Below are 12,679 nucleotides of genomic sequence, written 5' to 3' on the forward strand. Positions count from 1 at the left end.
AATCCCGCTCGGTTTTTAAGACCTAACTTGATTTATCATGAAGCTCTCCTAAATAATTATGCCCCTTCTCCGTCGCATCACCGAGGAGGTGGACTCTATCTGACCTTCGTTCTGTTTTTCCACAAAGATTTAATTCCCCACTTTCTTCACTTCTTAAACCCACCCTGGGCTGAAGCTTCGTGCACACACCTGCTGCTCTGCTAGGCTGAGAATGCCCTGAAGGCAAAGGCCATGGGTAATCCACATTTGGTCATCTGTAGCATCTAGCGAGATATACTTTCTATTATTTCTGTCTACAATAGGTCCCATCTGCTACACATTTGTGTTTCAGAAGTCTGCTTCATCGCTTCAAAGTCACATCGCGTAACTTATCAAAGTCAACCCGACAAAGAATCACTGACTCCAGGAACACTTTGTTAGATTCCATTTTTACCATTTTCAGAGGCCGCATGGATCCAATGTACGCTGCTTCTGTATCCCAGAAGGATAAGTCAGGGTATTCCCCAGGTTCCAGGATAAAAGGGATACCCTGAAATCCAGGTTCTTCATAAATCAGCCACCTAAATAAACACCAAGGAAAGAAGAAACAGAGACACTTCATCATTTATTGCAGTGGGACACAGCACCCCACTGACAAGAGAGGAAAAGAATGGGAGAGGATGTGGATCTGCACAAGGTACACTTACACTTAGGTATCAGAGCAATGGTAGACTCAAGGAGGACTAAGCCATTATATGCACCCTTTCTTGATCTTTTACTTGTCTCCTTAGCTGGCATAGTCTACTTATTTCAATTTATATTATGAATTGCTTCAAAGTGTAAACATCTCTATCACTTCCAAGCAATAAAAGTAGTTATCTGGTTGCCCCATATGTATTTAGAGAGGCCCTAGCTGGACATCTCAAGCTTTGTTTTAAAAAGTTACATCTCACATGTAGCCAAAAAATAGGATGTTCTACCTAATCATTTGTCACAGTGACAAAAATTAACAACAGCTAACAAATCCCTAGAGCTTACAAGGAATGCCACCCAGAATTTCCTCCAATCCTCACAACAATGCTGAGAATACTATTGTCCCCATTTTACAGATGAAGTTATTAAGTAAAGGGCCCAGGGCCCCACACTGTAAGTACCAAATGCAGGGCTGCTCCAAGCCAATTCCAGAGCCAGGCTCCTAGTGATTTTTTCACAGCAATTTTTCTCATTCCAGGGAGTGCACTGAACTTAACTTACTCTTTTCACAATGACTCAGGATCATCATTGTGAGCATGACAACGCACAGTGGTGTCCTCGGGGGCTTCAAAGGTCTGTAAAGCTGCTTGTTCCCAGGCCCCACAGCTTTCTGCGTTCTTGGATCTGATTTTTATGGCTTTTTTAATACTGCACCCTTCTATCGGGCTTGTCAGCTGTCACTTCTGCTGTGGTCAGGGAACCAGCAGCCCCACCCTCATCTAATGTGCTAGAAACCAGGAAACCAGAAAATCATGCCTGTTAGAACTGTGTCTAAAGACTGTGCAAAGTCTTGTCAATGTCTTCATTCCTAGGAGGGTTCTGGGAGGATGAGCTTGCTGGGGAAGCGACTTTTATATGAGAGAGGTGTTTATATACCTCCCTCATAAACAAATAGAGCATTCTTAGTGACCACTTATACTCTCCAAGTCTTTATCAGTCTTGCTAAAGTGTCCTAGCTGGGGTCCTCCACCATGTTCCCCGGAACACTGTGCCAAGAAGAGGATGACTGTAAATGAAATCTTTTACCAGCAAAATGGGTCTTATTCTCCCCTCTTTGCTTTGCTTTTGTTCCCAATTTTGGCCCAAGGGCACATTTATGGTGATGGTTTTTGTTAAGGATTCCCCTGAGTAAATCAGTAACTTCTTTCGACTCACTAATTATACAGGGATTTACAATCAGAATCCTACTGAAAACCTGTCTACACACAAAAGAATGTTGAGAGGCTCTGTGTGGTGTATGGATGGGGGATCAACACTAATCTAGTATTAGAAGTCAGGGTAATAGTTACTGGGGCAGGGGGTGGGGGCACGACCAGGAGGAGGCATGGTTCAGGGGGCTTTTGAGATACTGGTTGTGTTCTATTTCTCGATCTGGGTGAGGGTTACACTTGGAAAATTCACTCAGCTTACATACTTATGACTTGTGTACTTTTTCATACAAATATTGTATATACTTCAGTGAAAAATTAATTTAATGGAAAAAGAGGCTTATCTTCTAACTACCACAGCAATGCCGCTAAACCACAAGAAAACAGAGGCTGAGACCGGGCTCCGTTAAACTTCCTGACATTTAAAGCTTGACAGTTAAGGATGCATTTGCATATTTTTTGGAGCTTAAAGCTATCACAGGCACCCCACAAACTGATTTCATGCCCTAAGTAAATAATGACAGTTCATCATAAATTGTGCTAGTAAGCTAACAAGCCAAGGGCCTCAAAATCTGACTCGTCACAGGTGAACAGGCTGAATTTTTCATAAACACGATGGATGGCTCATAAACAAGTGAATCTAAGATTCTGAAATGATGCTCACCGAAGGACCCCTTCATTAAGTCTTTCCTTCTATAATTTCAGATCTGAGGGGATTTAGTTATCTGATACCAAACATTTTACTTTCCTTGAAGCATGTGGTTTAGTCACACAACATTTAGAGAAGGAAGGTAATTTTGGGTAAAGGGGAATTTGTTAAAAAACTGAACCCATGAACTGATACATTTGAAAAGGCTGCTGAAGTGAGGGCACTTCCTCAGGGAGTGGGCGCTAAGGGCCTGCTGGGAGCTCAGACATCTATGAATGCAGCTGGACTTTGGAATTGGAAGACTCATATACAGAGCCTGATTCTTTTTTCCTAGATTCTATTTCATCAAGGTACATTATTCACAAGGCCATTAGGAGAGGGGGAAACTATCCTCAGGCAGTGTTATTTCAGGTTCTGAAAGCACTCTTTTATTTTCCTATGGACTGAGGTAATGGGCTTTTGCCTATAGTATGAATAAACAGCACGACTATAAAGTGGGAGCTTTTTAAAAAAGCAAACATAACAAATGTGCACATTCAAATGAATACTGCTGAAGTCATAACAATGGCCGTCTATATATTTATTAAAAAACATCTGTGTAATTATCTTTTAGAAATACTCTGAGTCACACAAGAAAAATCGGTCTTATCTTGTTTACTTGTTCTTAAACCAAAAAGAGAATTTCCAGCTGGATCCTCAGTCTTATGCTCCAGACATGGCTGCACATGAATGTTGGCTATTTATAGAAACCAAGTGGATATTCAGAAGATTAAATGTGAATGTGCCAACTTTGAGGTTATTCAGGCGATACAGGAACAGGTTAAATAATGTCATGAGGAAACACCGAGACAAATCCAGAATGTGGCACATTCTCTAAGACATCTGGCCTAAATTCTTCAAAAAGTCAGTGGCATGGGAAACAAAGATGGGGGCGGGGAGGGGGGGTACTGTAGAAATTAAAAGAGACTTAAAGAGACGGAACAACCAAATATATTTATATGAACCTTGACTGGATCCTGATTAGAAAAAATCCATAAAAGTCATTCCTGAGATAATTGGGAAAATTTGGGCTATGGATTAGATATTATTATGGATGTATTGTTAATTTTCTTAGGTATGATGATGACAATTACATAGGAGAATGTCATTATAAAGAGATTCAGGCTTAAGTACATAGGAATGAAGGGTCATGTTATCTGCAACTTACTTTCAAGTGCTCAGAAAAAAAGATAAAGCAATTATGGCAAAATGTTAACAATTATTGAACCTAAGTGGAGGGTATATGGGTGTTATATGGGTATTTAATGAACTAGTCTACTTTCGTTGTCCGAACACTTTCATAATAAAAAGCTGTGCTCTGATATGGTATATGCCATAAGAAGATATACACAGTCAATATTATATAGCAATGGAAAATGATTAAAATACAGATACACTCATCAATAGCCAGCCCTGGTGGTCTAGTGGTTAAGATTTGTTGCTCTCACTGCCACAACCCGGGTTCATTTCCCGGTCAGTGAACCACACCACCCATCTGTCGGTTGTCATACTGTGGCAGTTGTGTGTGGCTGTGATTCTGAAAGCTACACCACTGGTAATTTAAATACCAGCAGGACCACCCATGGCGGACAGGTTTCAGCAGAGCTTCCAGACTTAAGACAGACTTGAAAGAAGGACTTGGCCACCCACCTCTGAAAAAATTGGCCGTAAAAACCCTGTGACTAGCAGTGGAACACCGGAAGGTGAGAGGATGACACAAAAAGACCGAGCAGGGTTCCACTCTGCTGTACACAGGCTCGCTAGGAGTCGGAATCAACTCCACGGCACTAACAACAAATACTCGCTAATATGGGTAATCTTAGAAACAACATAGAGAAAAAGGAGCAAGCCACAGAGAAGTTTGATAACATTTTATAAAGTTCAAAAACAAGCATAACTGAAATATTACAGGGATAGATACTATAGGGTTTAACTATAAAATAAGGGAATGAGAAAAACACACGACTCCAGAGAGGGGTCACAAGTGTGGAGGAGTCAGGGGGCTGGGACCAGGGTAGGCTACATGGGGTGCTGTAGCAGTGCTGGTAGTGCTGAGGTCGTAAGTTGGGTGGTGGGTACGGGGGTTTGTTTTACGACCAGGCTTCATAATTCATACTTATATATACATATTCTGTATATATCAAATATTTCATAATAAAATTGATCAAAGAATATTTGGCTATTAAAAACCCTCCCTTGACTTCAGTACCTCTGCATGTTAGCACCTGTTCTGCTGGCAACGAATCCAACTTGAGCAAGTGACCAAAGCCTGTCGTCCTTGGTTAAATGATGGTGTTGGAACAGATGCTCTTTATGTTCCCTTTGAGGTTCTAAATTTCCTTGTTTTTGTTTATTAGCAATATACAAAGAAAAAGAAAAAAGATATTCCCTCACCTCTTTGAGGATGCTGGCATTAGCTAGCTACTTAAAACAAAGGTGTAAAAGCAAATTACATTCAATGGAATCTGAACAGCAAATTTAGTTGGAAATTACTCATTTCCCAAATAAGAATTTGATGGGTAATGCCCTTATTTTGTGTATGTGTACAAGAGCCTAATCTCAGGCTCTGGAATAAATCTCCTAATGAACCTAAAATTGTGCCCTACACAGCAAAGACTTCTCTTACCCCAGTCCAGGGGCCTGGTGCACGAGCAGAAGCAAAACGAGCTCGGGTGCTTGTCATCCGCGGAATTCTCCCCACCCATCAAGACTCCCCTTGGAGATGTGTAAAAGTCCTAAAGACCTGGTCCCAAAGCTGACCAACCAAGTTCAATGAGCCCCAACTTTGAAGTAACATCCAAGGCAGCTTGCTTTCATCCTGACGGCAACAGAAATGAAGAGCCAGGAAAAAAAAATTCCATTGCCAGGCCAGCCCATCATAAATTGTAAGCTATAACCGGTTTATAACTATCACCTATGAGACAAAGTTAAACTTCCTGCAAAGATAAGAAACATTATATAAGTGTAGCTCATTATGGTTCAATTCCAAGCCTGAGTCATGAAACCTTGCAGACAGTGAGATTAAAATATTATGGTAGGAGGCCGGCCCCGTGGCCAACTGGTTAAGTTCTCGGGCTCCGCTTTGGTGGCTCAGGGTTTTGCCAGTTAGAATCCTGGGCGTGGATATGGCACTGCTCATTAGGCCACGTTGAGGCGATGTCCCACATACCACAACTAGGAAGGACCCACAACTAAAATATACAACTACGTACTTGGGGGAATTGGGGAGAAAAAGCAGGAAAAAAAAAAAGAAGATTGGCAACAGTTGTTAGCTCAGGTGCCAATCTTTAAAAAAATCTTTAAAAAAATATTATGGCAGACACCTATTTTCATTCTTTCCTTAGGAAAGTGATATTTCTCAACTTCAAGGAAAAAGATACATTGATCTCTCTGATGTGACAAAATTAAAGGCACTGAGAGATGATGACATTTCCTTTTGAAAAGATTCCTCCTTTTCTTCCCAGTCGCCAAGTCTAAAAGTGTCTGAGACTCAGACGGCTCCTTTGCTCTGGACTCTCACTCCCTTTGAGATCTCATCCAGCACGTGGGTTCAACACCTTCTCCAGGCAGGTGACTCCTAAGTTTCCACCTCCACCCTCACGACTGAACTCTGGTCTCACGTATCCCGTCACCTTCCCGACCCCTTACTTGAATGTGCAGGTGAGATTTCACTCTCCCTCTTAACCTGCTCCCCCAAGGTTTTCTCCATCCCAATAAATGCTGGAGTCCCAAACCCTGGACATTTCTCAGCCCCTCATACAACCTGTCAGCAAATGTTGTTGGTTCTACCTTCAAAATGTATCCAGAATCTGACCATTTTCCACCATTACTATCCCACTAAGCCACCAAAACCTCTTGCCTCTATAATTGCAATTGCCTCCTAACTGGTTTCTTTGCTTCCACCCTTACCTCCTTACAGTCTGTTTTCTTTTTAAATTTTGCCTTTGTTTGTTTTGCATGAAAAGATTCACCCTGAGCTAACATCTGTTGCCAATCTTCCTCTTTATTTTCCCCTCCCCAAAGCCCCAGTATATGGTTGTATATCCTAGTTGTAAGTCCTTCTAGTCCTTCTCTGGGAGCTGCCACCACAGCATGGTGATTGACAGAGGGTTGGTGTGGTTCCACGCCCGGGGAAGTGAACCCAGGCCGTTAAAGTGGTGAGCACCGAACTTTAACCACTAGGCAATCAGGGCTGGCTCATTACAGTCTGTTTTCTACATAGCCCTAGAGTGATCCTCCAATAATTTCCCATGCCACTTCAAGTAATCTAAAACCCCTTCCAACTCCTAAAAGGTCTGACATGAGCCCTCTCTCCCATCTCTGCCCTCCTAGCTCTCTCTACTCCAGCTACCTTGACCTCCTACCTATTGCCCAAACATGCTCACAGGGTTTTGCAACCACTATACTTCCTGCCTGGGACACTCCCCCTGCCCCTCCTCCATGAGCTATCCCCAGGGCTGACTCTCTCACTTCCTGAACAAGTCTCTGCTTGAATGTCACCAGAGACTTTCCTGACCACTCTCTAAAACAGCACTCCCACTGTCCCTCTCTTTAATTTACGTTTCTGTTGTATTTACCATCTGACACATTACACATGTATAATGTGTAATGTGTCATGCGTAAACCATTAATAAAAACTTTTGAGCAGTCTCTGAATATATAAATATTTATAAACTACATATATAATCACTGAATATATTATGAATTTATTAGAAAACATACACCAAAATAAAATCTTAAAAGGAAGAGATTTAAAATAAAATATAAAGACGCTTCAGTGTTTTTTTCCCTGCATCTCCGCGGTCGTCTTGCACATCCAGCCTCGGGCTGTGCATTCTACTTCGGAGACCTCGATCTTCAGTTTTGCAGCCTGTACTTTCCGTCCTAATTTCTCCCCTATCTGAGATACTCCCATTTCCTTCAAAATACTCCCGCAGTTTCCTGTGATTTGTGAAACCAATCTCCTAGGGGTTCTGGACAGCATTGTGTGAAAATGTTAAAGGAAGCAGCATGTGTGCTGGCCTCCATCCCACCTGAAATATCAGGGGCACATGCCTTGAATTACTTCCTTTGAATTACCCTGAAGTTATAATCTGTTACTCAGCTTTGAATGACTCAGGTTCCTCTGTGATAAGGAAATCTCTACATCAAAAATGCATTTTTTTCCCTGCACTTCCTCCAAGAAATCGTTATTGTTTATAAGAGAGCTGAATCATAGTAACATAGATACAAAAAAGATCAGAATTTTATGTACCTTATTTTTAAAAAAACCTGTTAGTCAATAATTACTTAACAGGACAACCAGTCACAGATGGAACATCTTAAGTCCTCTTTCCAGTACTGTGCTCAAAAAAGCTTCATTAAAATTGTATTGGAAATAAAATACTTACGTGCCCCAGTGGACTTTAATGGAACAAGTCTTCTGCATTATACCAAACCCCTGCATTTCTTCAGTATCATCAAAGTAGGAATTTAGGAGTCCTAGCCCTTCTGGTTCAGTAAATAAGTCAATTTGACTAACTCTATAATCCTGAAAAACAGCAGCAACAACATATGTACGTATATAATAATCATTACACCATGTATTTAACTCTACAGCAAGCTCCCGGTTCTCTTCTTCAAATAGTTAAAATAAGCTTTAAATACACCCATACATTTCATAGAGCACCTGCCATTTTATCCTTCTCCTGTTTTCACCCATGACTTAATAATATGTGGTCTTTGGGGGGGCAGACACATTGCTTTAGTCACACATCTCAGGGTTACATTCAAGCAAAGAGCACCAGAAATGTATTTGATTAGAATTCTGGAACATAGTTATTTCTCTCACCCTCACTGAAAAAACTGCTCGGCTTTCCTTGGTGACAGGAGTGTCAGTTCCTTTGCTCCCCTGTGACCATCCAGTCCAGAGACCCTGGTCTACAGAGGGGCTGTGCTTGGCGCCTTCCTCCGCTGTTGTTTTGTGCCCACAGTCCCCTGTGGTAACTCGCCTCGACTACGACTAAACCTCTAGGATGGTGGTTTCGTCTAAGTTGTAAAGGCAAAGGCACACGTTTACGGTGATTGACAGATCTCCGCACTTTGGTCGCTGTCCCACGCCCTGCATGTCCATGGTCCCTCAAACGCTCCTCCAAAGACTTGTGACTGAGTGCCTGAGTGCTAAGGGAAAGTTGACTGAGCCCCTTCTACGCTGCTGAGCTAGGTGACCTGAGGCACAGAAGGAACGATAACACTGGGTCAGTTCAAGGGAGGCTCTTCCAAACAGTGTCAAAGGGAACAAATTTAATGAACGAAAAAGGTGACCCCCTCGAATATGTTGTGACTTATGTTCAAGTCTCAAGAAACCATAAACACCATCTGTAAAAAAAAAAACCATCATTCATAATGTATCAGGAGCCATAAAAGTGTTCCTACCCTTTAACATGACGCCATTCAGAAAAATTGACCCCAGGCAAGTAAGTCAGAAAATTATAAATTATTAAATTCACAGAAATGTTCGTGCAGCATTATTTAAAAGAGTAGTAAAAAACTAGAAACCACCTGAAGTTCCACAGAAAGAAGAAAGGTAAAATAAACGACAGCATGTCACATCGATGGAATAGGATGCGCAGTTAAACCCCGAACCATGTAATAACGTGAAAGCATTAACTGCTTTAGGTCTGCCATTATCAGGAAGAACAGGAGGCCTCTTTCCCAGTGTGCTTCATGTCCCATACCCCACTTCCTGGATGCACCTGAATCCCCACCCCATCAGATTCTGGTAGCACCTCCAGTTGCAGATCATTAGCAGACGTTATCAATATGGGAGTGTGATCTTCAGGAAAATGGTATGGAGAGAGAAAAAGGATTGAGAACCACAGTTTTAAGCAAAAAAAAAGGAAAACAACATTATATCGGTATCATGATTACAAATACAGAAAAAGCAGATTAGAATATGGCCAAGAAAGAGTAGAGAATTCAGCAAAATGACGGGAGGGTACGTCATGATAGGTGGGATTTGAAGGATGATATTTTTAAACATTGCTTTATTACCAACATTATGTGGGCAGTAAATAAAAACTGCAGGTAAATTATTCCACTAACCACGACATTTTTAAATGGGGTTCTTCATGTCTTAGATAAGGTTTATCACATTATGTACTTAAAAACTACTAAGAGATAATTAGAATACCAATTATCATCTAAGTTATTCAAAAATGTTGACCTAGGAAACAGGTGTCACTTTCCTCTGCCAAAACTTGCTCCTCGTTCTTACTCATTCTCATTTTAGAACACTCCTTTTCTCCCTGTTGCACCCCAACGTCCATCTCTATTAGGGGTTTTAATTTTCCACTTGGAAGGTAGCTTCTACATTTTTAAAAGGTAAAGAATCATCAAATCCCAAGAGCCACAAAGAAACACTGATACAACTTCCTCGTCAATAATAAGGAACCAAGAAATTTTCCCCAATCCATAAAGTGGCTTCAAATACCTAATTTTTTTAAACCCATATGAAACCTCAGAGTTGAACTACCAACTAAATTATTTTTTGGATTATTTATTTTTCCAAAATAGAACTCGTGTTAGCCACTCAAGGTAATGAGAACTCACACAGCAACCAGAAAACTAAGTAAAAGAAAAATCTGTTCATACAGAACTCATCAAAACCAAGTTTAATATTAAGTAAAATACATTTGGAGATGGGAATGGGGGCCAGGAGTGAGAAATTTACCTTTAGGATATATTGCGGAAAAAAATGGCCAACCAATTAGAATGCTTCTTTTCTAATTCTTTTAAAGTGTACATATACAATTAAAGTATAGAAAATACAACCAAAAAGCACCAAATATTTTTCCCAATCACTTATTTCATAAAATGAACGTTTCTCCAAAAAGAATCATTCCTGGCATTCAATAAATATTTGCTGAATAAATTAAATTTTCCCTTATTAAAAGTGTACTAGTTTTAAACCTACCTGGACCACATGTCTGATGGAACCGATCACCACAGGCTGAGCAGACTCTGCCTTGTCGTTTCCTTCCAAAACATCCTCTATACCCCACAGACCAGAGAGTTCCAATTCTCCTTCTTCTAACGGGATGGAATGCCCTTCAAAATTTGGTTTCTCATATAAAATCCAACTAAGAATAAAACACAGCAAAACTATTAGCCAGTCTTAGTGAGAAAAGTTTTGATTACTCAAAAATTCTGGCTCAAAGCCACTATATATATTATAGATTAGTGACCAATTCTCTAGCAATTAAAATAGTATAAACTCCCCCTAAAACTAAAATTTTACTGGGCATAATTAAGCCTCTGATAGTTGAAGAACTCTATCAGGATCTTAAAGAACTTTTGGCTATCAATATGAGTGTTATAGAGCTACTAATGTTTTATGGAACTGCCAGTTAGTGAAGACTTGAAAATGGTTAATACATCAGATAAATGGACTTTTCTGTAATTTTTTTTTCTTATATGTATAGAAAACACTTCTCTTAGGAGGAGTTTAACTTGCATATTAGAGCCACATCAATGGATGTATTGATACAAAGGATGATACTCGTGTTACTGGAAAGCATGTTTTTCCAGTTTTATTGAGATACAATTGACACATAACATTGTATTAGTTTTAGGTGTACAACAGGATGATTTGATACTTGTATATATTGTGAAATGATCACCACAACACGTTTAGTTGACATCCATCACCTCACATAGTTACAAATTTTTTTCTTATGATGAGAACTTTCAAGATGTATTCTCTTAAGCAACTTTGAAATATACAATACAGCATTGTTAACTTTAGTTACCCAGAAGGCATTTTAAAATATCCTTCCCAACAACATCAAACACTAAATAAAAACCTCATGTCAATATATACAGTGCTGCTCATAAGCGCTTATGCTTTCAAGACAGATGCCAACAAAAGTTGCAAAAGAAAGAAGCACTATTCTATTAAAAACAAAACTGTTACACAAAGCTTGTTTTTGGTGTAATTTCAGTCTTCAAATTTAAGAACAAAAGCTAATTCTATTTTTCTAATGAATATGTTGAGTATATAGAAAAATATATTAAAATATCTAAAACCTAATAAGATGCTGCATATTGATCAAATTGAGAAGAAAAGCAAAGCTTACCAATTTTTTAAACCTTAAATGTCTACAGTCCTACCCTCTTTCTTTCAAGCAAGTTTATAAATAGGTAACAAAGTATTTATGCCCGGTAAGTGATTTTTTCACAAGTGCTTTTCTTTATTCAACTTCCTGTGTATTTCCTCGAAGCAATTAAGCTGGTAGAATAATTTTTTCACCAGTTTCTTTACTTACCCAAAACCATCTGTTGTCGAAAAGTTGGAAAATAAATTTTAGGTTAGTCCTTCACTGAACTGTCATAAAAAAGTTAGCAAAGATGTTTTTTCTTACAGATGTTTTAAAATTCTATCCACATGACTAGCGCATGGCCTATCAACATTTCTAGTGCAATTCTTACCAACCTCACTGAAAATTCATAAACCAAAAGCATACTACGGACTCTGGTATTCGTCAGTCCAAACCCATGTTATGTGGAGATACATGGGAAAAAGAAACCTGTACCGCTGCACTTTTCTGATTTTTCTAGCATAAACATGTGTCACTCCTATAATCAGAAACATGATTGAAAACCGTATTTCTTAGATATAAATTCCTTTTAATACTCACTGTGACTAGTATTTTCTGCCTTTCACATTGCTAAGGGCTTAATTTTAAATAAGTACTAAATACCAAGAAGGTAATTAAAAAAGCGTAAAACACAGACCCTATAGGTCAGGGGCTCAAAGCGCCATTCTTACCATCCTCTGACGACTTTTACGAGGATGACGGGGGAGAGGCTCCAGGAGCTGCAATCCTGCATGTCACTGAAAACCTCGATGCACGCCTCAGAGACCTCGGGTTCACTAAATATCACCACCTGCGGGAAAACGAGAGGGGTGGCACGTGTCAGCACAGATTCCCAGACCAAATAAGATCTAGACTAGAAACAGAAAATAATCTTACCTTTCCAGGTCGGGGATTGATTTTATTTTGGACACTTCCTCTGAGTGTCTGTAACAAGATGAACAAAAACACAACAAATAATTACCCTTGTGGAACAG

The 12,679-nt window shown here is 39.8% G+C and overlaps 1 protein-coding gene across 4 annotated transcripts in view; it reads right to left on the reverse strand.

Moving 5' to 3' along the window:
• Window positions 1-12,679, reverse strand: part of CRYBG1 (crystallin beta-gamma domain containing 1) — a 186,416-nt gene that overhangs the window by 28,150 nt on the left and 145,587 nt on the right. For all 4 annotated transcript variants that reach the window (XM_046675090.1, XM_046675091.1, XM_046675092.1 and 1 more), the window contains 5 exons: window positions 12,582-12,629; window positions 12,377-12,495; window positions 10,523-10,688; window positions 7,959-8,098; window positions 434-560 (listed from right to left, as the gene is read on the reverse strand). In XM_046675090.1, coding sequence (XP_046531046.1) covers window positions 434-560; window positions 7,959-8,098; window positions 10,523-10,688; window positions 12,377-12,495; window positions 12,582-12,629 — 600 coding nt within the window. The remainder of the gene's footprint in view (window positions 1-433; window positions 561-7,958; window positions 8,099-10,522; window positions 10,689-12,376; window positions 12,496-12,581; window positions 12,630-12,679) is intronic.

Source organism: Equus quagga, chromosome 11 (genome assembly GCF_021613505.1).
Source record: "Equus quagga isolate Etosha38 chromosome 11, UCLA_HA_Equagga_1.0, whole genome shotgun sequence".
Taxonomy (NCBI): Eukaryota; Metazoa; Chordata; class Mammalia; order Perissodactyla; family Equidae; genus Equus; species Equus quagga.